Consider the following 26,071-nt stretch of genomic DNA (forward strand, 5'->3'; position numbering starts at 1 on the left):
CTGATTATTTGACCCATGCCAGATGGGAGCACCTGAGCAGTGCCACACAATGGGAATTCTCTCAAGGGCACACCAGAGGGGGCCTAATCTCAAACAGCACTACCCCCAGCTCTGGGCTCCTCAAGAAAGACATGGGCCTCTACCCTTAGTCAGACCATCTGTGGGCTAAGGAACAATCCAAGCTGTCACCAAAGGGCCAGCCAGATCCAATTCTCTAGGGCTTCCATCTTGGTGAAGAAATCCAGCATCCAGAAGCCCTAATCTAGACCCTCTTCAGCTCTTCTTCAACACTTTACCTGGAAAGTGAACAAGTCATTGTCCCAGCCTGGGCAACATGGGAAAACCCCGTCTCTACCAAAAAAAATACAAAACCTTAGCCGGGCATAGTGGTGTGTGACTGTAGTCCCAGCTACCTGGGAGGCTGAGGTGGGAGGCTCGCTTCAGACTGGGAAGCTGGAGCAGCAGTGAGCCATGATCACGCCACTGGATTCCTGCCTCAGTGACAGAGTGAGATCCTGTTAAAAAAAAGCACACACACAAGTCAAAACTCCACTGGCTCCCAGGGAAGACAAAGAAAAACAAGCAGCTACAACAGGAATGCTCTACAGGAGACAGAAAGGCAGAAGAGAGCAGGAGGCGGTTGGAGGAAGTTAAAAGCACCACAAGGTAATACCCAAAAAAATCACCAAGCTCCAAAACATCCAAGAATATTCAAGTGCCCCCAAATGATTACAAGCACTGTCTACAGAATACAGGCCAAAATCTTTGTATCATATACCCAGCCTCCCCTCCCAACTTGCCCCTCACCTTTCTGGCTTCATTTGCAGTTACAGACATATGTTCCCTCCCTGCCACCAAAAAAATCTTGCTATGCAAAGACGCACAGTCTGTGAGGAAAAAAAATATTAGGGGCACAACACTAAAAAATGTTGTCAGTGACACACATACACAAAACAACCTAGAGAAAATGGTAGTACTGTTCTAAACATGTTAAATGGTTAAGAAACACAACTGTGATACTTTACCTTGAAAAAAGCCTGAAGCTTGCTCTCTGTGCAAGTGGGCCTCAGAAGGTTCACAGCTTGTGTTATTGAGAAATGGAGGGAAAGAGAGTGAATGCTGGAACACCAGATGTGCACAGATGTGGCTCACACCCAAGTCAACTGAAGTAGCTGATACATGTCTAAGGTATGCATAATTACATGGTTTGGTTCAGTTGGCCTCAATTTTTCATGTTCACCTAATATTTCTCACAGTTGACACTGTGTACAGCAAACTCTCAAGAGGTTCTCTAAAATAGCAAACCTCATTGGAACAAATTCATGCTTCCAAACAATACTTCAAGCAGAAGCAGAAATGTACTTTACTCCAGGTATCCTGGAAGTCAGTTCAAAGAACCTGACTTCGAATCGGAGACTTTGACCTGACACAGGGTACCTGGAGTAAAGTACAGTTCATGATCAGTGCCGTAATTTGATATACAGGCAAGGGTCCTGCCACTCCCACCCCATTTTGGTGAATTTCTGCTCATTCTTCAAGGCCTACCTGAAAGGTTGTTTCCATTTCTCTCACTCCTCCCAGTCCTGACTTAACCATTTCTTCTATAACCCCTTCAGACAAAAAAATGTTATTGATCAAATACTTATCATGGTGTCCCCACCCATTCACATAGTACTTGGCACACATGTAAATAAGATCTTTTTTTCCCACTAAAATTACCAAGCTTTTGGCTGGGTACGATGGGATGGCTCACACCTATAATCCCAGAACTTTGGGATGCCGAGACAGGAGGACTGCTTGAGCCCAGGAGTTCTTGACCAGCCTAGGCAACATGGTGAAACTCCTCCTCTACAAAATATTAATACAAAAAAAAAAAAAAAATGAGGGTGTGATGGCACGTGCCTATAGTCCCAGTTACTCAGGAGGCTAAGATGGGAGGGTCGCTTGTGCCCAGGGAGGTTGAGGCTAAAGTGGGTGGGTTATGACTGTACCACTGCACTCCAGCCTGGGCTAGACCCTGTCATTCCCTCCCATCCCCACCAAAAGTTATCAAGCTCATCAGATGCTTGAAAGAGATGGCAGATACCTTGAAAAGATGGCAGAGTGTTTTTGAAAAGGAAAAAAACAATTTCAGAGATGGGCGGAATGGAGCCCTTACATTGCAAGTAAAAACAGTCACAATTAGGAAATAAAGGAAGCCTTAAAAACACGACTGGAGCCAGTATAGCAGTGTGCACCTGCATTAGTTCGTTTTCACACTGTGGCTGCTAATAAAGACATACCCAGACTGAACGACTTACAAAAGAAAGAGGTTTAATGAATTTAACAGTTCCACATGGCTGGGGAAGCCTCACTGTCACGGTGGAAGGCAAGGAAGTGCAAGTCACATCTTACGTGGATGGTGGCAGGCAGAGAAAGAGCTTGTGCAAGGAAACTCCCCCTTACAAAACCATCAGATTTTGTGAGACTTATTCACCATCAGAAAAACATGGCAAAGACCTGCCCCATTTCAATTACCTCCCATCAGGTCCCTCCCACATGTGCGAGTTCAAGATCAGATCTGGGTGGGGACACAGCCAAACCATATCAGCCCACCTCAGCCCCTCCCAAATCTCATGCCCTCACATTTAAAAACCAATCATGCCTTCCCACAGTCCAAGGTCTTAACTCATTTCAGCTTTAACTCAAGAGTCCACAGTCCAAAGTCTTATCCAAGACAAGTCCCTTACACCTACAAGCCCGTAAAATCAAAAGCAATTTAATTACTTCTTAGATATAATGGGGAGTACAAGCACTGGGTAAATACAGCCATCCCAAATAGGAGAAATTGGCCAAAACAAAGGGGCTACAGGCCCCATGCAAGTCTGAAATCCAGCAGGGCGGTCAAATCTTAAAGCTCCAAAGTGATCTCCTTTGACTCCATATCTCACATCCAGGTCACGCTGATGCAAGAGGTAAGTTCCCAAGGTCTTGGGCAGCTCCGCCCCTGTACAGCCTCCCTCCCACCTGCTTTCACAGGCTGGCATTGAGTATCTGCCGCTTTTCCAGGTGCACGGTGCAAGCTGTCAGTGGATCTATCATTCTGGGGTCTGGAGGACAGTGGCTCTCTTCCCACAGCTCAACTAGGTGGTTTTCCAGTAGCGACTCTGTGTGGGGGCTTCCCACATTTCCTTCTGCACTGCTCTTAGGGGTTCTCCATGAGTGCCCCGCCCTGCCACAAACTTCTGCCCAGGCATCCAGGTGTTTCCACATATCCTCTGAAATCTAGGCAGAGGTTTCCAAACCCTGATTCTTGACTTCTGTGCACTTGCAGGCTCAACATCATGTGGAAGCTGCGAAGGCTTGGAGCTTGTACCCTCTGACGACATGGTCTGAGCTCTACCCCTTTCAGCCAGAGCTGGGGTGGCTGGAACACAAGGCACCAGGTCCCTAGGCTGTACTCAGCAGGGGAACCCTGGACTCAGCCCAGAAAATGGTATTTTCCTCCTGGGCATCTGGGCCCGTGATGGGAGGAGCTACCATGAAGACCTCTGACATGCCCTGGAGACATTTTCCCCCATTGTCTTGGGATTAACATTTCTGCAGCTGGCTTTAATTTCTCCTCAGAAAATGAAATTTTATTTTCTGTCACACTGTCAGGCTGCAAAATTTCCAAACTTTATGGTCTGCTTCCCTTATAAAACTGAACCCTGGCCAGGTTCAGTGGCTCATGTCTGTAATCCCAGCACCTGCCGAAGTGAGCAGATCACCTGAGGTCAGTTTGAGACCAGCCTGACCAACGTGGAGAAACGTGTCTCTACTAAAAATGCAAAATCAGCCGGGTGTGGTGGCACAGGCCTGTGGTCCCAGCTACTCAGGAGGTGGAGTTTGCATTGAAACTCCATCTCAAAACAAACAAACAAAACAAAAACAAAAAACATACCCGAACACCTTTAATAGCACCCAACTCTTTTTTTTTTTTTTTGAGATGGGGTCTCTGTCGCCCAGGCTGGAGTGCAGTGGTGCAATCTCAGCTCACTGCAACCTCCACCTTCCTAGTTCAAGCAATTCCCCTGCCTCAGCCTCCCCAGAAGCTGAGATTACAGGTGCATGCTACCATGCCTGGCTAACCAACTCATCTTTTGAATGCTTTGCTGCTTAAACATTTATTCTGCGATTGGCCTGGCACGGTGGCTCACATCTGCAATCCCAGCACTTTGGGAGGACAAGGTGGGCAGATCACCTGAGGTCAGGAGTTAAAGACTGGCCTGGCCAACATGGTGAAACCCCAACTCTACTAAGAATATAAAAATGAGCCAAGCATGGTGGTGCACACCTGTAATCCCAGCTACTAGGGAGGCTGAGATAGGAGACTTGTTCGAACCTGGGAGGCGGAAGTTGCAGTCAGCAAGAGGTGCACCACTGCACCTCTCCAGCCTGGGTGACAGGGCAAGATTCTGTCTAAAAAAAAAAGCCAGGCCTGGTGGCTCACACCTGTAATCCCAGCACTTTGGGAGGCTGAGGTGGGTGGATCACGAAGTCAGGAGTTTGAGACCAGCCTGACCAACATAGCAAACCCTGTCTCTACTAAAAATTCAAAAATGAGCTGGGTGTGGTGGCATGTGCCTGTAATCCCAGCTACTCAGGAGGCGGTGGCAGGAGAATGGCTTGAACCCAGGAGGTGGAGGTTGCAGTGAGCCAAGATCGTGCGTGCCATTGCACTCTAGCCTGGTGACGGAGGAAGACTCCATCTCAAAAAAAGAAGTTTGAGGCTGTACTGTGCTATATAATTGCACCGGCAAATAGCCACTGCACTCTAGTCTGGGCAACAAAGCGAGACCACCTCCTCTTAAAAAAAAAAAAAAAAAAAAAACCCACACGGATTATTATTATGGGAGAATTAAGAGGGTACATTTCTATCTGAGGTATTTTCAACTTTTCAGAACCAACACAGAAGACATCAAGCCACTTAGAAAGGACGCAAATTTTAGTGCAGGTTACAAGAACGCTGCTACAGCAAGCAGAAGAGTTTAGCAGTAGTTTGGCCAAAGTAAGAGGCGAGGTACAGCAGACAGGGAAATGCCTAGGCCCCAAGACAACCTCCCCTAGCTGTTGAGAGGAGAAAACTTAGGAACCGAGAATCAGAAAAGTTTCTTGAGGATATTCATTTATTTATTTATTTTGAGATGGAGTTCCGCTGTTGTTTCCCAGACTGGAGTGCAATGGCACGATCTCAGCTCACCGCAGCCTCCACCTTCTGGGTTCAGGCACTTCTCCTGCCTCAGCCTCCCGAGTAGCTGGGACTATAGGCGCACACCATCGTGCCCAGCTAATTTTTCTATTTTTAGTAGAGATGGGATTTCACCTTGTTGACCAGGATGGTCTCGATCTCTTGACCTCATGATCCACCCGTCTCGGCCTCCCAAAGTGCTGGGATTATAGGCGTGAGCCACCGCGTCCGGCCTGATTTTTTTTTTTTTTTTGAGGTGGAATCTCACTCTGTTGCCCAGGCTATAATTCAATGGCAAAATCTTGGCTCACTGCAGCCTCTGTCTCCTGGGCCCAAGCAATTCTGCCTTAGCCTCCCAAGTAGCTGGGACTATAGGAGCGTGCCACCATGCCCGGCTAATTTTTGTATTTTATATTTTCTTGGTGAGATGGAGTTTGACCATATTGGCCAGACTGGTCTCAAACTCCTGACCTCAGGTGATCTGCCCGCTCCAGCCTCCCAAAGTGCTGGGATTAAAGCCACTGTGACCTGCTGATGTTGATATTTTTATCTCCTCCCATAAATCACAAACATTATTAATGGTATCTAGAGTAGTGCATCCTTTCAGGAGGTTTTTAATTTACATTGTTTAGACTCATCAGAGGATCACTATCTATGTAGCTATGCCCTACAAAATGCATTTCTTTCCTTTTTTATTTTTAAAGAGATTGGTGGGGGAGGGGATAGTCTCACTATGCTGCCCAGGCTGGTCTCTAACTCCCAAGCTCAAGTGATCCACCAGCTTTGGCCTCCCAAAGTGCTGTGGGCACAGAAATGAGCCACCATACCCAGCTTCAAAACACATCTTAAATAATATTTGAGAGTTGAAATTACTCCTTAATCCATGGGCTGCAGAACAGATGTTAACATTAATCTTATTCATCTCCATGAGACCTCTTTGGTGACTAAGTGCACTCTCAATGAGCAGTAATATTTTGAAAGAAATCTTTTTTTCTTAGCTGTATATCTCAATAGTGGGCTTAAAATATTCAGTAAAATATACCATAAACAGATATGCTACTATCCTGACTTTCCTGTTTCACTGATAGAGCACAGAGGAGACTTTTTTTTTCTTTTTTTGAGACAGAGTCTTGCTATGTTGCCAGGCTGGAGTGCAGTGGTGCCATCCAGCCTGGCAACATAGCAAGCAATTCTCCTGCCTCAGCCTCCTGTGTAGCTGGGACTACACACGTGCCACCACCACGCCCAGCTAATTTTTGTATTTTTAGTAGAGACGGGGTTTCACCATGTTTGCCAGGATGGTCTCGATCTCTTGACCTCGTGATCCACCCACCTCAGCCTCCCAAAGTGCTGGGATGACAGGTGTGAGCCACTGTTGGGCCAATTTTTGCATAATTCTTAAGGGCCCTAAGATTTTCAGAACAGTAAATGAGCAGGTTAAAACTTAAAGTCACCAGCTGCATTAGCCCCTAGCAAAAGAGTCAACTGTCCTTTGAAGCCAGGTATTGACCTTTCTCTAGCTATGAAAGTCCTAGATAGCATCTTTCCCCCTTATAAGGCCGTCTCATTTACATTGAAAGTCTGTTCAGTGTGGCCACATTCCTCAATCATTTCAGCTATATATTCTGTATAACTTACTGCGGCTTCCACATCCATACGCACTCCCTCACCTTACACTTCCATGTTACCGAGGTGGCTTCTTTCCTCAAACCTCATGAACTAACCTCTGCTAGCTCCACTCTTCTGCAGCTTCCTCACCTTTCATAGAACTGGAGAGTTAGGGCCCTGCTCTGGATTAGGCTTTCACTTAAGAGAATGTCACGGATAGTTTCATCTTCTATCTAGACCACTAAAACTTTCACCCTATCAGCAATAAGGCTGTTGTGGGCTTATCATTCATGTGTTCGTTGGAGCAGTAATTTTTTTTTTTTTTTTTTTTTTTTGAGATGGAGTCTTGCTCTGCTGCCCAGGCTGGAGTGCAGCAGCACAATCTGGACTGACTGCAACCTCCATGTCCCAGGTTCAAGCGATTCTGTCTCAGTCTCCCAAGTAGCTGGGACTACAGGCGCACACCACCATGCCCACCCAATTTTTTTTTTTTTTTAGTAGAGATGGGGTTTCACCATATTGGCCAGCGAGGTCTCATACTCCGCACTTTGGGATGCTGAGGCGGCCGTATTGACCTTGTGATACGGCCGCCTCAGCATCCCAAAGTGCTGAAATCACAGGCATGTGAGCCACCACACCCGGTCCATTTTAATTTTAAGAACTTTTCCTTTGCATTCGTAACTTGGCTAACTGTTGTTTGGCACAAGAGGCCTAGTTTTGGGCCTATCTCAACTTTTGATATGCCTTTCTTACTAAGCTTAATCATTTCTAATTTTTTATTTAAAGTAAGAGAGAGAGAGCTGACTGGTCCTTTCGCCTGAACACTTAAGAGGACACTATAGGGACACTGACTGGCCTAATTTCAATATTGTGTCTCAAGGAATAGACAGGCCTGGAGAGAGAGACTGGAAACTGGTCACTGGAGCTGTCAGTACACACTCAACTTTCACCGATTAAGTTCACTGTCTTATATGAGTGCTGTTCATGGTAACCTGAACCACTGATCACAGATCACCATAACAGATGTAATAATGAAAAAGTTTGAGGCTGGGCATGGTGACCCATGACTCTAATCCCAGCACTTTGGGAGGCCTAGGTGGGTGGATCACTTGAGGTCAGGAGTTCAAGACTAGCCTGGCCAATATGGTGAAACCCCGTCTCTACTAAAAACAAAAATTACCTGGATGTGGTGGCATGCGCCTGTAGTCCCAGCTGCTTGGGAGCCTGAGGCAGGAGAAATGCTTGAACCCAGGAGGCGGAGGTTGCAGTTAGCCGACATAGACCGCTGCACTCCAGCCTGGCTCCTGGCAACAGAGTGAGACTCGGTCTCAAATAAACAAACAAACAAACAACAAACAAACAAAAAGCTGGGTGTGGTGGTTCGTGCCTGTAATCCCAACTACTCGGGAGGCTGAGGCAAGAGAATCACTACTTGAGCCCAGGAGGTCTCAGTGAGGTGACAGCATGCCATTGCACTCTATCCTAGGTGAGAGTGAGATTCCGTTTCAAAAAAAAAAGTTTCAAATGTTGTGAATTACCAAAACGTGACACAAGAGACATGAAGTGAGCACAAGCTGTTGAAAAAATGGCTGGCACTTACAGACTAGCTCAATGAATGCTTGCTATAAACTTTCAGCTTGCAAAAAACGCAGTACTTGCAAAGCACAATAAAATGAAGTATCTCTTATTCCCTCCACCCTCATCCAGCTACAGGAGGGCCACCACTGTGACTATTTTGTTTATTGCTGTATTCCAAGCAGAAAGTTTGGCACACAGGAGACCTCAAAAATGTGTATGCGACTTTGATCAAGGTGAGTGAAAAATCTTACTCATTTTCTGTACAAAGCCCAGATGTGCATACATTATATAAAAAGAGATGGCTTATGTGTGACATTAAGATTTCATGGAGATCAGAAAAACAATGCCCACAAAAACGCCATACAAAGGTAGTAAATTAAGAAGAGATCAATATAACATGTATTAAAGATATCTGGAAACTCAAATTCAGGCAATACAAAAGCCAGCAACACATCTTTTTACTCGGAGGTTCCTATTTCACCCCAAACTCACAGGGAAGGCTGAACTCAATGTGTCCTTGCCCATTAAAAAGCAAATCACCAAGAAAGTAACAAAAGAGTCCCTTCGATGTCTCTGCCTTTTATTGTCTGCAGTCCCAAAACTCCTGGTCACTGAATTCAGAAGCCTAATCCCGCAGTTAGGACCTAACCTCATCTGCTGCCAAACGGCTGCGTGACCTTGGGCAGACCACCTCGCTCTCCCCAACCAGTCGGACAGTCGAGGGCCGGCTCCACAGCCGAGACCCTAGGTCTGCCTCGAGAACTTGGTGCAGAAACAGAACGAAGGTTACCAAGATTGTGAACGTCCGTGGCAACCGACGAGTAAAAGACAAAAGCTGAAACGCCTACAAAAGCGGCTGGCCCGAGCTCTAGCCTCTTCCCTCCCCCCGGATGGACCAACGGTGGAAAAGCGCTGTTTCCTAGCAACTGCGTTTCCGGTCGCGACAGTCTGCATACACCTGTGGACAGGCGCGCCAGGGCGGCGGAGGGCCCGGGCGCTGCAGGCTGGGCCGCAAGCCTCACAGTCTCACGTTCTTCCAACCACTCGCCCGGGGCCCGGAAGCGCACCCGGAAGTCGAGGCCGTACTAAGTTTCAGGCCGCGAGCTCGGCGCCCCCACCGTCAGGCCCGCATCCGTACTCACACCCCCTCGACCGACAAAAGGCCCCGCCACGCGGCCCGGGGACTCCGGCAAACTCGCGGGCCCCAGGATGGCGGGGCTGCGGCGCGAACACACAAAGGCGGCGTCCTCAGCAGGGAACAAAAACCCTGGCCAGGTCGTCCCCCAACGGCACACCCCGCTCCACTCTCCGAGTGACCTTGAGGGCCTTCCCGCCCCTCACAAGGCCTCAGTTTCCCTTCCTAGGCTATGGACTAAGCCCGACGGCCGCGGCCCGCCGGGGTGAGCCGAGACCCAGACGCAGGGCTCCCAACTTCCATTTCCCGCACGGACCACGGTGCGAGCGGCCACAGCTGGCCCGAGGGCTCCGGAATGCGGGACCTCGCCCGGGCCGTGCCGCGCCGCGCAAGGCGGCTTCCTAAGAAGCGGGCGCCCAGGCCTGTGTAGGCCGCGAAGCCGTCTAAACCTCGCAACTGCACAGGCTCTGACTTTCCGTTGCCTTCCCGCAAAGCCCGGCCTAACCTGCAGCTTGGTTCGGTCCGCAGGCGCCGCCGCCGTCGCACTCGAGAGAAGAAGCTCCTTCACCAGCCGCGGAGAAGAGCCTCCTCAAGCAAGAGGCCGCCGCCTCAACTGCGACCCACTTCCGCTTCGGAGACCTCGGCTCCGCCCCCCCGAAGTCCCCATTGGCAGCCTGCCGCCCCTACTTCCGCGGTCGGCCGGGTAGGGAGGCATTTTTTAATCCTATTGGATAAGAAACCATCTGTTACTACTTTAAAGCGCGCCTCTTTCCGGCCCCGCCCACAATATGCGTCCGAAGCCGCACCTTCCGCTAAGAGAAGGCGCCGGCAAGGCCTTTAGGTAGTCGTAGCGTGAGGGCGGCCCGGGCACCTGAGCTCGGCAGCCACTGACCGCCCCTACGCCGCCGGAGCCGGCCCGCCAGCGGCCTCCGGAGTCGAGCGAACCCCGAGGCGCCCATTTCCAGGTGTCGAGCTGCAGCCCAGCCGCCGTGTCCTTGGCTTGACGCAGCTGGCCGGAGGCGCGGAGCGGGTCGTTCGTGCCCGACAGCCGTTCCACGCCCCTCTCCCAGCTGCTGTATCCCCGCCTTTTAACGAGGCCTTTGTGAGGACGGTCGCTGGGCCTGGGGGCTCTGACGATGGGTGGAAGCCAGGCCTGGTTCTGTTCCAGCCCCTCCGCGTGCCAAACCCTGGGGCCGGCGTGCGGGTCCCGCCCCTGCGAGGACCCGGGGGCGTTTGCAAGCTGGCGTGGAGGCTGATGCCTAACCGAGGAAGAGTTAGTGGCGCACTGGGCGCGGGGCAGCGCGGCGCAGGTGCACGCAGGCCCAGGTCGGACTGGAGCGGGGGTGGGTCTTGAGCTCGGGTCCTGAACTGGACTTGGACATGGGTTTAGCAAGCAGGAAAACAGCCCACATGATCCCTGCTGCCTGCGAATACGCAGACCTTAGTCCAGGGCCGGCATCTCTGGTCCCTCGGCACCCTCAGGCAACGTGAAGGTCACCCCAGATGCCTTGGGTTGCGTCGTTTCCTTACGTAAGTTTCTGGTTTCTGTTTCTTTTGAGACGGACTTTCCCTCTTCTTGCCCAGGCTGGAGCGCTGTGGCGTGATCCTGGCTCACCGCAACCTCCGCCTCCCGGGTTCACGCGATTCACCTGCCTCAGCCTCCCGAGTAGCTGGGATTACAGTCGCCCATCACGCCCGGCTAACTTTTTTTTTGTAATTTCAGTAGAAACGGGGTTCCACGATGTTGGCCAGGCTGGTCTCGAACTCCTGACCTCAGGTGTTTCAGCCTCCTAAAGTGCTGGGATTACAGGTGTGAGCTACCTCACCCGGCCACTGTAAGGTGACCTTACAGTGAATGTGTAACCTCGAAAATTGAGTCAAGTATTGGAATGACAAGGCAGGTAGAAACCAGAGCGTTAACGTTTTTGTGTTGAGTTTACAAACAATATGTGTTTGCTATTTTTGGTAATTGTAAGGAAATTTGGCATGGCAGAGTATCTGATAGATAAATCGAATTCCCCTGTAAAATATCTTTTTTTTTTTTTTTTTTTAGATGAGGTGTCACTCTGTCTGTCACCCAGGCTGGCATGCTGTGGCACGATCATGCCTCGCTGCAGCCTCAACCTCCCGAGGTTTAGATGATCCGTCCACCTTAGTCTCCTGAGTAGCTGGGACCACAGGTGCCTGCCACCATGCCCGGCTAATTTTTTTGTAGATAGAGGCTTTCACCATGTAACCCAGTCTTGTCTTGAACTCCTGGGCTCAAGCTCTCTGCTGACCTTGACCTCCCAAAACGTTGGGATTACAGGCGTAAGCCATCACCCCCTGCCCTAAGTATTTAATTTTGATAATGATTGTAGATTGAAAGGTGTAAGATTTTCTGAAGTTTGTGATTATAATTGGAAAAAAAGAGAACTTAAAAGTTTAAATATGTCCGGGCACGGTGGCTCACGCCTATAATCCCAGCACTTTCGGAGGCCAAGGCAGGTGGATCACGAGGTCAAGAGATCGAGACCATCTTGGTCAACGAGGTGAAACCCCGTCTCTACTAAAAATACAAAAATTAGCTGGGTATGGTGGCGCGTGCCTGTAGTCCTAGCTACTCGGGAGGCTGAGGCAGGAGAATTGCCTGAACCCAGGGGGCGGAGGTTGCCGTGAGCCGAGATCACGCCATTGCACTCCAGCCTGGGTAACAAGAGCGAAACTCTGTCTCAAAAGAAAAAAAAAGTTTAAATGTAGACATTTCATATATCTATGAGAACTTGATAAGGCAAATAACCGAAATGCTGAAAAATAAAATTAGATCCTATGTGTATAAATGCAGTTGAAAATGTTGAAGGGAATCTCAGTTCATAAATGGGGCCATACATGACTAATCAAAATGGTGGTTAAAAAGGATCAGATTTGGCCAGGCACAGTGGCTCACTCCTATAATTCTAGCACTTGGGGAGGCTGAGTCGGGTGGATCAGTTGAGGTTGGGAGTTTGAGACCAGCCTGACCAACATGGAGAAACGCCGTCTCTACTAAAACAAAATTAGCCGGGTGTGATGACGGGAAAGTGTAATCTCAGCTACTCGGGAGGCTGAGACAGGAGAATCGCTTGAACCTGGGAGATGGAGGTTTCAGTGAGCCACTGTACTCTAGCCTGGCAAGAGAGCAAGACTCTGTCTCAAAAAAGAAAATCAGATTTAGGCCAGACGTGGTGGCTCTCGCTTGTAATCCTAACATTTTGGGAGGCTGAGGTGAGAGGATTGCTTGAGCTGAGGAGTTTATAGACAAGCCTGGGTAACATGGTAAAACACCATCTCCACACACACACACACACACACACACACACACACACTAGCCAGGTGTGGTGGCACGTGCCTGTGGTCCCAGCTATTCAGGACGCTGAGACAGGAGGATTGCTTGAGCCCTTGAGGTCATAGCTGTCGTGAGTTGGGATCGCACTCCAGGCTGAATGACAGAAAGAGACCCTCTCTCTCTCAAAAAAAAATCTGATTTAGAAAAAAGATTGGTAATCTGCATTTCACGGACTAAGGAAAAGTTAGGGTTTTCTGTTTGTGGCTGTCGTACGTTGAAGATGGGATGTTAAAAACAAAGTCTCTAGAAATACCAGTTTCATGCTCAAAAGCTGCCTTCATCCTGGGCAACATAGTGAGACCTCATCTCTACTAAAAACAAAAAATTTGCCTGGTGTGGTGGTAAGTGCATGCAGTCCCAGCTACTAGGGAGGATGAGGCCAGAGGATCACTTGAGCCTGGGAGTGTAAGGCTGTATGCGCTATCATCATGTCACTGCACTCCAGCCTGGGTGACAAAGCGAGACCCTACCTCAAAAACACACAAGAGCTTCCTTCAAGTCCTCTCTGAGTCTCACCTGTAGTGAACTTGCTCCTTCACAAACAGCGCTTCCCTTGGGCCCTGAATGCCCACAGCTTGGAGAAAAGACTGGCACCTTGGTGCTCCCATAGTCCCACACATGGAAACCAGCTGAATGCAGGTTCCTGGGCTTCACACCAGATGATACTGAATCTGTTCTTAACTAGCTCCAAAGAAAGCCCCTGTCCAAGTGTCTCACACACTGTCAGCAAGGATCTTCTGCACTCAGGCAGAATGTCCACTCCCAGGCAGTGCAGCCAGGAAAGCTTCCAAGAGGCATTCCCAGCACCAGCTGGGCCATAGTTCCTCTGGCTGGCTTGACTGTAAAGAGCCTGTGCAGGGAGGGGGAGGCAAGGGTCTCCAGTGAAGGCCCTGGGCTGTGGAGGGTGTGTCTGTTACCGGTTGCTCTGGAACAAACCACCCCAAAGCTTGATACTTTGAACAGACATTTACTGTTGCTCAGGAATCTACAAGCCAGCGGGTGGGGGGGAGGTTCTTGTCTGGCTGTCCTTACATTTTGGGCTCTGCTGGTCTAGGATGGCCTCGGAGATAACTGGCTGTCCTCCGCATGGTGTCTCCTCCCAGCAGGCCACCCTAGTCGTGCTTGCACAGGGCTGCCTGGGCGAGGTTCCAAGAGAACAAGTGGGAGCTCCAAGGCCACCTGAGGCCCAGACTCAGAACTGGCACATGGCCACTTCTGCTGCACCCTAGGCCAGACCAGATGCAAGGGCTGGGGGAAATAGATTCCACCTCTTGATGGGAGGTGAGGGGCGGGGATACACAGACATTTTGCCACCACTCTACCAGGCAATGCCTACTCGAGGCCACCACTTTGGGGAATGGTGCCAGGCCTGCTCCCACCTAGGTTAGTGTGAGGGAGAGTCCTCAGGTGCTCTCAAGCGAGCTCTGAGCGGCTGCTAGTCCAGGAGGGGGCAGGGGAGGATGCTGTCATCTGCAACCGGTAGTGTTGTCATTTGCACGTCAGTTTGTTAGCTGCTCTAGAGGTTAGCCTCCTAGATGAAGGGTAATTCTGCCTTGCCACCATGCTTGCTTCAGGCACCCATGCAGACCTTCCCCCACTGCAGGAGCTGACTCAGCACGAGCATGTTCAATTCAGGCCCGTGAGACTGGGGCACCTGTGGTTTGTACCTCAGGCTGGAGCTCAGGACTGGAGACTGAGCTCTCAGATCAGGCACATCCTGAAGTCGGCTACCTTTGCATTGACATTATGAGAGCTAAATAAATCCCCCTTCGAAACCTCTAGAGCTCAGAGGGGCTCTCTGGAGCAGGCATCATCAATGTATTCCCTCAATATCAAATTAAATGGACTTGGATCACACAACACAGGATGTGAGCAATGTTTATTTCTTTTTCTTTTTTTAAGACAGAGTTTCGCTCCTGTCACTCAGGCTGGAGTGCAATGGTGCAATCTCGGCTCACTGCAACCTCCGCCTCCTGGGTTCAAGCGATTTTCTTGCCTCAGCCTCCCGAGTAGCAGGATTACAGGTGCGTGCCACCACACCGAGCTAATTTTTGTATTTTTAATAGTGACGGGGTTTTGCCATGTTGGCCAGGCCAGTCTCAAACTCCTGACCTCAGGTGATCCATCCACCTCAGCCTCCCAAAGTGCTGGGATTACAGGCGTGAGTGCCACCATACCCAGCCAATGTTTATTTCTTTACATGAAATTTACTCTGCTCCCAGCTGTAGTTCTACAGAGATGTGAAAATTCTTCTCCTTACCCACCTGGGTGGTAAAGTCCTGGGGTTCTCTCAAACTCAGAATATTGGAGTAGGGCTCTGGTCCTTTAGTCTGTTCTTGTTTGTCACTGCAGCGATGCCTACCTTCCTGGTCTGAATGTACCCAGGGACCCAGCCTCCTCATCCGAGGTGCCATCTCCTCTGCAGGCTCAAGGAGGATCCTGGGAGTTGGCGCCAGGAACATACCTCCCCTGGACATCTATCTGTGCGTCAGTTTCCACTGCCCACCCCTACTGCTCAGCACCCCATGGACTTGACCCTCTTCTCTCTTCCTGGGACGAAAGTGGCTTCATGTGCTTTCTTCTGGAGGCTGTCGCCGGCAGGCCTTCACTCAGCAAGCCTGTCCTCAACGGGGAACCTTCCCGAGCTCCCGCCCTGGGCACTGCAGAACCCATCCATCTTGGTCCCGCCCCGGTGAACTGCTGCCTCCAGCGGCCCTGATCTTGTCGGATCCGCGCTGCTTCTCTTGCTGGAGAAGGGAGGAGGGGATGCTCTAAAGTCAGCCAGGCGCAGCTCTGGGTTCTGGCCCTCCGGGCAGGTCACATCCCTCTTTGAGCACTAGTGGACTCCTCCTCTCAGCAGAACAGAGCAGGCCAGTTCTTAGTGAGGATGGTGGGGGCGCGTGAAGGGCCAGGGCAACGCTGCGTTCCAGAATCCTGGCCACTTACCCGGCAAGACGCGCACTCACAGTGGCCACCTAGTCTTGAGGGTTCTCCAGGTGAAGCCACCTGGATGCCGGCAAAGGGTGGGGGTTCCAGATTTCCACATCAGAAGGGGTCTGGGATCTTCGAAGAGGTGGGCACCAGGAATGTCTTACGCTGGGCTGTAGGGAAGTGCTAGGACCTGGGATTTCGCTTATAAAAACACAGGATGCCCAGTTAAGTGGAATTCCCGACAAGGGGCGGATACTTGTTTAGCAAAAGTTTGGCCCCACGCAACAACTGGGCATCCTGGCTTTTATCTGGCAACCCTTCTCTGGACAGATGAGGGAGGGAGAGGGGTGCGGTCAGGGTGCGGAGGCAGGGGGGCCGGCGCCGAGGGGTTCCAGGCCGAGGAAGAGGAGGCGCGCACTGCGGGCCACACGCTTTATTGCGGCGGTGGGGGTGGCGTGGCCCGCAGCTGCTGGGGCCCTCTCCGCCCGGCTCAGGCAGCCTCCAGGCGGCGCACTGGCCCAGGTCCCGAGCCTCCCTGCTGCAGCACCCGCAGCCTGCGCTCGCGGCTCCGCTCCTGCTCCAGCCAGTGCTGGGCCTCCAGCTGCGCCTGCGGGCCGGGGGATGCGTCGGCGCGGGCAGGGACACCCCCACCTCCTCCGGCGCCCGCCGCTGCGTAGCTTCGGGCCGCGGCCGGCCAGATTTCCCAGTCACCCGCGCCCCGCGATGCTGGTCCCCGCACGTGGCACCCGCCGGCCCCGGCTTTCTGTTGCCTGGGCTCCTTCCAGCCACTCGGACTCACCCGGGGCTTGGGGCGCGCGGCACGCGGCGCCGACACCTGCAGCAAAGCCGCCTGCTTGCAGCGCTCGGCCGCCCTCTCCGAGATCCTGCGCTGCAGCTGCTGCACGCGCTCGTCCTGCGTGGGCGCCGCCGGGGCCTTCTTTTTCTCCTCCCACCTGGCGGGCGACGCGGAGGGCTCAGGAGCTGGCTGGGGGGAGGCCCAGGCCATACCCAGGATGCCACCCGGGTCCGGGTGTTGCGGGCTCGAGCGCTAGGCGGCCGGAGAGGTTCACCGGAATGATTTAGGACAGGCAGTGAGGCCCCGGGGCTCCCAGACAGGACCACTGCACAGGGGCTGGGGGCGGGGGGGGGGGGGTTTCTCCAACAGTTCTACCCTTGTGCTCTTTTTTCGCTTGTCTAATTTTTGTTGTTCTTTGTTTGAGACAGGGTCTCACTCTGTTGCCCAGGCTGGAATGCAGTGGCACAATCATGACTCAAGGCAGCCTTGACCTCCCAGGCTCAAGCAATCCTCCTACCTCAGCCTCCCAAAATGCTGGGATTACAGGCATGAGCTACAGCCCCCGGCAGCTCTTTGTTTTAAACTTAACATTAAAAAAGGTCTAGCAGGTGTACTAAGTATGTGGATAGTAGGGGTACAAACGTGAAGCCCCCTTTGCCCTCACTCTCTCTGCCTCTTGCCTGGAGGTGCCGCTGCTCATGCTGTGCTGTGCATCGCTGCAGGCATCTGCACACGCGACCCTTGGTCCTTCTGATGATCTGTACTGTTTCCTGCTTTCTTTGGCGTCAGTGCACTTCACAGCCTGGGGTGTTTGCATGTGCTGTTCCCTGTCTAGATCACTCTTGTCTTACTGTCCAGGTCGCCCCTGGTGAATTTGTGCCGAGGCCTGGCTGCATGCCTGAGCTCTGCTCCACCTTTTTTTAATTTTTTAATTTTTTTAGCACCCTGACACCAACCAGACTGCATCTGAGCACCGCCAGGCCATGGGCAGCAGCTGGGAAGTGATGAGCTCTCCGGGGTGTGTGCCACCTTGTGGATCTGGTAGGCAGCCAGCCAGCTATGAACAGCACCAGCAGCGGTTGCCCTGTGCCTCCTCTGAATTGCAGCCAGAGCTGCAGCCCCTCTGAGGACCAACAGTGAAGGGTTCTCCTCCATCAGCAGTGATTAGTCCTTCCTTCTGTCTACCCTATCATCCACCCCAGCCAGTCCCACTCAGACACTTTCTCCAGAGCCCTGTATGTCAGGCTCTGGAAGAGGTTCTGGTTCCCAGGGTCCAGAGGCCAGCCTGACCCCAGAGGACACGCCTGCCCATGTCTGACTTGGCTGCACAGGGCAGCCACACAGGGCTAAAACACATCACCAGAGTATCCCCAAAACAAGTAAAAAGGCATCAGTACGTGTGTACATGCACAGGAGCTGTCTGCGACCCTCAATTAGATCCTGGTTTAAAAAGAAAAAAAGTTACAACAAACAGCCTTTTTAAAATGTTGGCTAGCTAGGCGTGGTGACTCATGCCTTTAATCCCAGCACTTTGGGAGGCTACGGTTGGCAGATCACCTGAGGTGGGGAGTTCGAGACCAACCTGACCAACATGGAGGATCCCCATCTCTACTAAAAATGCAAAATTAGCCAGGCATGGTGGCACATGCCTGTAATCCTAGCTAGTTGGGAGGCAGAGGCAGGAGAATTGCTTGAACCCCGGAAGTGGAGGTTGCAGTGAGCCGAGATAGTGCCATTGCACTCCGGCCTGGGCAACAAAAGCAAAACTTTGCCTCAAAACAAAAAAAAAGTTGGCTAACGGTCTTTGAACACCTGGAGAAAGATGAGATATTTAGATGATGTTGGGAATTTTTGTTCAATTTTCTAGTGGTGTCAGGGTGCTGTGGTTTTATATAGGCCAATCTTTTTTTTAGAAGATGTATGCTGAAGTTTTAAGAATAAAGTGTCTGATTCCTGCAACTACTTCCAAATGCTTCTGCAGACATAAATAGCTAGCTGGCTATGTGAAGCACATATGGTGAAAGGTTGTACCCATTGAGCTGGGTGCAAAAATGGCTGCATCTAGGTCATGGCATCTGAGCCATGGCTGCAGAATTCTGCACCATTCCTATGTGCCTGGAAATCACCTAATACAGTAATAGGGGTGGGGGGAGTTATGGCAAGGTAACCTGGGCAGGAGGGAGGAGGGTGGTGGCTTGTTTCAAGACCTGCCCAGGCGGGTACAAGGTAGGCTTACTGCTCCCTGCCCACCCAGAGCCCCCTCACCAGCCCAGTACCAACCTCAAGGCTGCGGATCTCCCCATGGCTGCTCGGCACAGTGAGATCTGCTCCCTGCCCACCCAGAGCCCCCTGCCCACCCAGAGCCCCCTCCCCAGCCCAGTACCAACCTCAAGGCTGCGGATCTCCCCATGGCTGCTCGGCACAGTGAGATCTGCTCCAGCATGTCCCGCAGTTCCTGGCTCTTGGTGCGCTTGCCCTGAATGATCTGATCCCGCTTTTCTTCCTCGTCGCGCCGCTGATTCTCTTTGAGCAGGGCCAGCCGTTCTCGCAGCTCCACTATGGACATCTCTCCTTCCAGGCCATAGCCGGGGATCTGTGGCCAGTGGGTGGTAGGGGAGGCCCCGAGCTGGGAGCTGCGCTGGGCCCTGATGCTTCCCACCGGGATCCTTCCCCTTGCCCACCTTCTCTCTGCTTGGACACTGCTTGGGAGACCCGCCCCCAGCCTCTCCGGCCTGGGCTCCCTCTGCAGTGCTACACCTTGTATGGGGCTGCACATCTCAGCTGGACTGAAGCCCCCACTGTGGCAAGTCCCAAATGGAGCTCATCACTATGTACCCAGCCAGGCTTTGGGACCCGAGGCAGACAGCCGTTTGCACTCCCCATGGCCTTGGGGCTGGGCCAGGCCCTGCAGCTGGCTCCCCATGCTCCTCGGAGGCCTGGGCCCTCACCATGCCTTCTCACACGGGCTTCCAGCAGGCCCTCCTCAGCCTCCTGCTCCAACCAGCCTCCATCCACCCTTTGAACGCCTGCATTCTCCCTACACTACCCTTCCACCCCAGCCCTCCCTCTGCAGGCAGCTCCTAAGTCGTCTCCACGAAGTCCACCTTGGCCACCCCTAGGGGTTACAGAGGATTACATGTCTGCCTCACCAGCAGGACTGTGAACTCTTGGGGCTGACCCAGGCCCATGGCACGTGAGTCATGGAGGGTGGCAGGCCAGGTTTAGGTGGTACAAGACCCACTGTGGCGCTCCCAGACACAGCATCCCACGGGAGTGCCAGCACGGAGGCTGCCAGAGGCACGGGCCCCACCCAGGACAGTGTCCTCACCTGGGTCAGGTCCACAAGCTTGCCCTTGCGCATGGGCTGTGTCTCGAGTGCGCGCAGCTGGGAGATGAGTTCACAGCGGCGCCGCTGCTCCTCCTGGGCCTCCTGTGCCCTGCGCTGCAGCAACCCCCGGCTTGCTTCAATCACCTCCTGAACTTGGGGGCCAAGCCAGGAGCTGAGGTGGCAGGGCAGGCACTGGACAGGGAGGCACCTCTCCGGGTTCCCCAGCCAGGCCTCTGGCCTCAATGTGGCCCTTAAGGGGCCCCTGACCCTCGCCACCCACAGTAGCTCACTCAGGAAAGGGTGGCAGCCCAGGCCCCAAGTGGGGAAGGGTGGGACAGGGCCTGTGGCACCTGGCTCCCGACTACCTGTCTGCCGCCGGCCCTTCACAAGCTTCGCCTGAGCTGCCTTGACGTTCTTCTGTCCCTCTATGACCTGCTCCACCAGCTCCTTCCTGGACCTGTCCTCCCAGAGCTGTCTCTCGGCATGCTGCAGCATCAGCTTGGCCATCTGCTCAGAGAGTGGACCTGCCACAGTGAGGGGGCTGCGCTGGCTTCCCTACCTAGACACGCCGCGGCCCGGGGCGCAGCATGAGGTCTGAGGGTGGACCTAGTCCCTGCCCCTGAACCACCCCAGAGCCCAGGTCTAAGCTGGTTCACTCCTGGCTGTGCCCTGGAGGTCGGGTCTGTGGGGAGCTTCCACCTCACACCCTCTCCCTGCCTCCCACATGGTCCTGGGGGTGCCTTCCCGTCATCTGAAGCCGTCCAGTTTGTGGTACTTTGTTGTGGTGGCCTTAGAGACCCAGTGCACATGGCAACATGAGCTGTTCACAGGGGAGGGAACCCAGGGAAGGGGGGATATGGAACATCCGTATTCTCTTTACAGCTTTTCTGTCCATTTAAAAATTGTTCTGAAATGTAAACATTACTTTAAAAGTTTCTATGAAAACTTGGTAATATGTTGGAGAAATGCCTGTGTGGAAATAGGTGAAAAAAGTGAGCACCAAAAAATAGCAGGAGTCCCGTATCAGTCAAGCAGACAATGAGCAGAGAGAAAAAAGAGGCAGGTCTGAACCTCCACCCCAGCCACAGCGCCAGGGGCCGTGGCACGCACCGCCCTCCACCCCAGCCACAACACTAGGGGCCGTGGCACGGAGACCGTTGGGTGCCTCAGGCTGGGAGTACGGAAGAGGGCGGCAGCACCTCCTGGCTCTTTGGGATGTGGAATCAGGAAGGCAGCAACAGGCCCCAGAGAAGGCTCCCGCTTGGGAGTAAGACACGCAGGATGTTAAGTTCTGCCTCTGCCACCCTGGCAGCTCCCAGGCCGTGGAGAGCTTTCGGGCCTCTCTGGATTTCGGTTTCTTTGCTGGGAAGTGAAGATGGCCACGCCTACCTCCACAGGTGCTCTGGGTGCAGGGCCAGCATCCAGCCAGGGCTCAGGAAAGGGTGTCCCCATCAGCCACAGCACCAGCCTCAGCACGGAACAGGAAGTCGGCAGAGAGTGGAATGAGCAGGGGAAGAAGGAAAACAGGCCCACAGGCCAGAGCGAGGACAGGGATCGGTGTTTGGCAAGCGATGTGTGTGGCCACCTGGGTTGGCTCAAAGTAACGCTAGGGTTTCCAGGCAGGCAGCAGCAGAGCAGCCCATGCATAGCCCGAGTACAGGGTCACATGCCATGCTGGGACACCAACCTTGGACCCACGGTCTTGCCCGCTGTCACTCAGGGGCGAGGGGCAGCTACATGCATCCTTGGGCCTGCTGTGGAGGTCTCACCAGGTTCCCCACAAATTTCCCCTCCTTCCTGCCACAGAGCATGGTTCACCAAGCTCAAGCTCTTAGTTACCTGCGCTGGCACCTTCAAGATTAAAAGGAAGGTGGATCACATGGAACGGCATTTATGTGACCAGAATCAAGTGCGGAAGTGATGCAAGTGGTGCTTAAACAATCTGCCCTAATACCCTAGGGCCAGGGGCCGCAGCCCGCACTCGTAGTCCCAGCACATCGGGAGGCTGAGGTGGGAGGGTCGCTTGAGCCGGGAGCTGGAGACCAACAGTGAGACCCTGTCTCACAAAACATACAAAACTAGCCAGGCCTGGTGGCTCATGCCTGTGGTCCCAGCTACTCAGGACGCTGAGGTGGGAGGGTCGCTTGAGCCCAGGAGGATGAGGTTGCAGTGAGCCATGATCGTACACTGCACTCCAGCCTGGGTGACAGAGCAAGACCCTAGCTCAAAAAAAAAAGTTTTTCAAAGCGTGATTACCCATGACAACCGAAGCAGGAAATGTCATTCCTCACCCAGGGGGCTTAGTGTTGGTACTGCCACAGCTATTCTGTGTGATTAATTTAGTTAATTTCACAGCGATAACACATTAAAAAACAAGTTATTATGTGAATTTCTTTTTTTTGAGATGAAGTCTGGCTCTGTCACGCAGGCTGGAGTACAGTGGTGTGATGTCAGCGCACCGTAACCTCCACTTCCCACTTTCCAGCGATTCTCCTGCCTCAGCCTCCCAAGTAGCTGGGATTACAGGTGTCTGACCCCACGCCCAGCTACTTTTTTGTATTTTTAGTAGAGGCAGGGTTTCGCTATGTTGGCCAGGCTGGTCTTGAACTTCTGACCTCAGGTGATCCACCTACCTTGGCCTCACAAAGTGCTGGGATTACAGGTGTAAGCCACCACACCCAGTCACTTTGTTTTATTCAATATATCTAATTATTAGTATAATTCATCAAGTTATCATTATTATTTTAAGACAGGGTCTCACTCTGTCACCCAGGCTAGAGAGCTGCGGCAAGAACAGGGCTCACTGCAGCCTCAACCTCCTGAGCTCAAGCAATCCTCCCACCACAGCCTCCCAAGTAGCTGGGACCACAGGTGTGGGTCACCATGCCTAGCTGATTAAAAACATTTTTTGGGCCAGGCACGGTGGCTCACGCCTATAACCCCAGCACTTTGGGAGACTGAGGTGGGCGGATCACCTAAGGTTGGTAGTTCGGGACCAGCCTGACCAACATGGAGAAACCCCATCTGTACTAAAAATGCAAAATTACCCAGGGGTGGTGGCACATGCCTGTAATCCCAGCTACTCAGGAGGCTGAGGCAGGAGAACAACTTGAACCCAGGAGGTGGAGGTTACAGTGAGCTGAGATTACGCATTGCACTCCAGCCTGGGCAACAAGAACAACACTCAGTCTCAAAACAAAAACTTTTTTTTGTAGACACGAGGTCTCACTATGTTGTTCAGGCTTGTCTTAAACTCCGGGTTCAAGTGATTTACCTGCCTTGACCTCCCAAAGTGCTGGGATTACAGGTGTAAGCCACCGCACCCAGCCATAATTTAAAAATATATCGTATTCCAGCCCCATTGCTAGAGTACCTTTTTTTTTTCATTTTTTTCAAAGCTACTGCAAATCAAGCTAGACTACCTTAAAACTGGTCACTGTAGGCCAGGCATGGCAGCTGAATGCCTATAATTCCAGCACTTTGGGAGGCCGAGGCGGGTGGATCACTTGAGGCCAGGAGTTCGAGATCAGCCTGGCCAACGTGGCAAAACCCCGTCTTCAAAACAAAAACAAAAAAAGCCTGGTAACCATTGGAATAAAACCAGAAAAGCACTCAGATAGGGAACTCAGTGCTGGCTTCTGTGAGGCGCAGATTCCTTAGAGAATAACTGAGTCTGTGTCCTAAGCAGAGAACATTCAGGTAGGCCCCAAACATCTCTCCTCTCAATGGAAAAGATGCTCCGAAAGGCTCTAGAGCGGTGCCCAAAGGTCAGAGGAGGAGATGAAAGGGTGCCCATGAGTCGGGTTGTGGTAACAACCTCAATCGGAAACAAAAGTTAAGTTCATCAAAATACATAAAGGCAGCCGGGCACAGTGGCTCATGCCGATAATCCCAGCACTTTGGGAGGCTGAGGCAGGATCACAAGGTCAGGAGATGATCGAGACCATCCTGGCCGACATGATGAAACCCTGTCTCTACTCAAATACAAAAAATTAGCCGGGTATGGTGGCGTGCACCTCTAGTCCCGGCTACTTGGGAGGCTGAGGTGGGCGAATCACTTGGACCCAGGAGGTGGAGATTGCAGTGAGCCGAGATCACACCACTGCACTCCAGTCTGGGCGGCAGAGTGAGACTCTATCTCAAAAAAAAAAAAAAAAAAGCAAAAAAAAAAAAACACATGAAGGCAGTAAAAGCAACCAGTCCAATATGAACTGCATAAGAAAAACTAAAATTCTTTTTAGTGTCGGGAGCCATGACTCACGCCTATAATCCTAGCACTTTGGGAGGCCAAGGCAGGTGGATCACCTGATGTTGGGAGTTCGAGACCAGCCTAGAGAAACCCTGTCTCTACTAAAAATACAAAAAATTAGCTGGGTGTGGTGGCGTATGCCTGGAATCCCAGCTACTGGCAAGGCTGAGGCAGGAGAATTGCTTGAACCTGCGAGGCGGAGGTTGCAGTGAGCCAAGATCGTGCCATTGCACTCCAGCCTGGGCACAAGAGGGAAACTCCATCTCAAAAAAAAAAAAAAAAAGAAAAACTAAAATTCTTTTTCCTTCAAGTATTTAGTGCCACCTAACCTAGTTAAGTTAGTGAGAACAAATATTAGTCACGTGAATGTGCGCAGCTGGACATCCTGAAACCAGGAGAGAAGCCTCAGAATCCCTCCATAACCTGGTGTGAGAAGAGCGGCATTTTCTTTTTTTTTTTTCTTTGAGACAGAATCTCACTCTGTCACCCAGGCTGGAGTGCAGTGGCATGATCTTGGCTCACTGCAACCTTCACCTCCCAGGTTCAAGCAATTCTTGTGCTTCAGCCTCCCAAGTAGCTGGGATTACAGGTGCACACCACCACACCTGGCTAATTTTTTTTTTTTTTTTTTTAGTAGAGACAGGGTTTTACCATGTTGGCCAGAGGCTGGTCTCGAACGCCTGACCTCAGGTGATCCACCTGCCTCAGCGTCCCAAAGTGCTGGGATTACAGGCATGAACCACCACACCCAGCCAAGAATGGTATTTTCTAACTCCAAACACAACACAAGAAAAGACAGTTAAATTTGAAGACATAAAAGGAATATTTGCATGGCAAACACACATCATAAACCTCATATACAAAGTCAAATGACAAACTGGAAAAAAAGCCGTCTGCAACAAGATATTAGAAAGGATATTTCCCCTAACATATAAAGGACATTAGGCTGGGCACAGAGGCACATGCCTGTAATCCCAGCACTTTGAAAGACTGAGGCAGGTGAACCACTTGAGTTCGGGAGTTAGAGATCAGCCTGGGCAACACGGCAAACCATATTTCTACTAAAGAGGTGGTGCAAGCCGGTAATGCTGGCTGCTGGGGGGGCTGAGGTGGGAGGATGCTTTGAGCCTGGGAGGCAGAGGTTGCAATGAGCTGAGATCATGCCAATGTACTCCAACCTGGGTGACAGAGTGAGACCCTGTCTCAAAAAAAAATTGTGACTGAGCATGGTGGCTCACACCTGTAATCCCAGCACTTTGGGCGGCCAAGGTGGGTGGATCACTTGAGGTCAGGAGTTCAAGGCCAGCCTGGCCAACATGGTGAAACCTTGTGTTTACTAAAAATACAAAATTAGGGCCGGGCGCAGTGGCTCACACCTATAATCCCAGCACTTTGGGAGGCTGAGGCGGGTGGATCACGAGGTCAAGAGATCAAGACCATCCTGGTCAACATGGTGAAATCCCATCTCTACCAAAAATACAAAAATTAGCTGGGCATGGTGCTGCATGCCTGTAGTCCCAGCTACTCAGGAGGCTGAGGCAGCAGAATTGCTTGAACCCAGGGGGCGGAGGTTGTGGTGAGCCGTGATTGCGCCATTGCACTCCAGCCTGGGTAACAAGAGCAAAACTCCGTCTCAAAATAAATAAATAAAAATACAAAATTAGCCAGGCATGGTGGCACCCATCTGTAGTCCTAGCTACTCAGGAGGCTGTGGTGGAATAACCACCTGAACCTGGGAGACGGAGGTTGCACTGAGCTGAGATCGTGCCATTGCACTCCAGTCTGGGAAACAGAGTGAGACTCTGTCAATAAAAAAAAAAAAAAAGAAAGAAAAAACAACAAAAAAGAAAAATTGCTAAGAGAGTAGATTGTA

General features: G+C 51.9%; 2 protein-coding genes and 1 long non-coding RNA gene across 16 annotated transcripts in view; 1 reads left to right on the forward strand and 2 right to left on the reverse strand.

Moving 5' to 3' along the window:
• Positions 1 to 10,147, reverse strand: part of RNF4 (ring finger protein 4) — a 36,209-nt gene extending 26,062 nt beyond the window's left edge. The window contains exon 1 of the mRNA XM_008993701.5: positions 10,036 to 10,147. The gene's annotated coding sequence lies outside the window, so the exon portion shown is untranslated. The remainder of the gene's footprint in view (positions 1 to 10,035) is intronic.
• Positions 10,148 to 14,701: 4,554 nt separating this feature from the next.
• Positions 14,702 to 18,580, forward strand: LOC144581851 (uncharacterized). Its single transcript, XR_013533230.1, has 2 exons — positions 14,702 to 14,918; positions 15,247 to 18,580. It is a non-coding gene; the product is annotated as an uncharacterized LOC144581851 (long non-coding RNA).
• Positions 14,943 to 26,071, reverse strand: part of CFAP99 (cilia and flagella associated protein 99) — a 46,363-nt gene continuing 35,234 nt past the window's right edge. For 9 of the 14 annotated variants that reach the window (XM_078367713.1, XM_078367711.1, XM_035294614.3 and 6 more), the window contains 4 exons: positions 20,315 to 20,456; positions 19,950 to 20,101; positions 19,009 to 19,214; positions 14,943 to 16,778 (listed from right to left, as the gene is read on the reverse strand). In XM_078367713.1, the coding sequence (XP_078223839.1) occupies positions 16,316 to 16,778; positions 19,009 to 19,214; positions 19,950 to 20,101; positions 20,315 to 20,456 (963 nt within the window). In that variant the 3' untranslated portion in view covers positions 14,943 to 16,315. The remainder of the gene's footprint in view (positions 16,779 to 19,008; positions 19,215 to 19,949; positions 20,102 to 20,314; positions 20,457 to 26,071) is intronic. The other 5 variants (XM_078367712.1, XM_078367710.1, XM_035294617.3 and 2 more) reach the window with 1 other exon arrangement.

The sequence above is a fragment of the Callithrix jacchus genome, chromosome 3 (genome assembly GCF_049354715.1).
Source record: "Callithrix jacchus isolate 240 chromosome 3, calJac240_pri, whole genome shotgun sequence".
Taxonomy (NCBI): domain Eukaryota; kingdom Metazoa; phylum Chordata; class Mammalia; order Primates; family Cebidae; genus Callithrix; species Callithrix jacchus.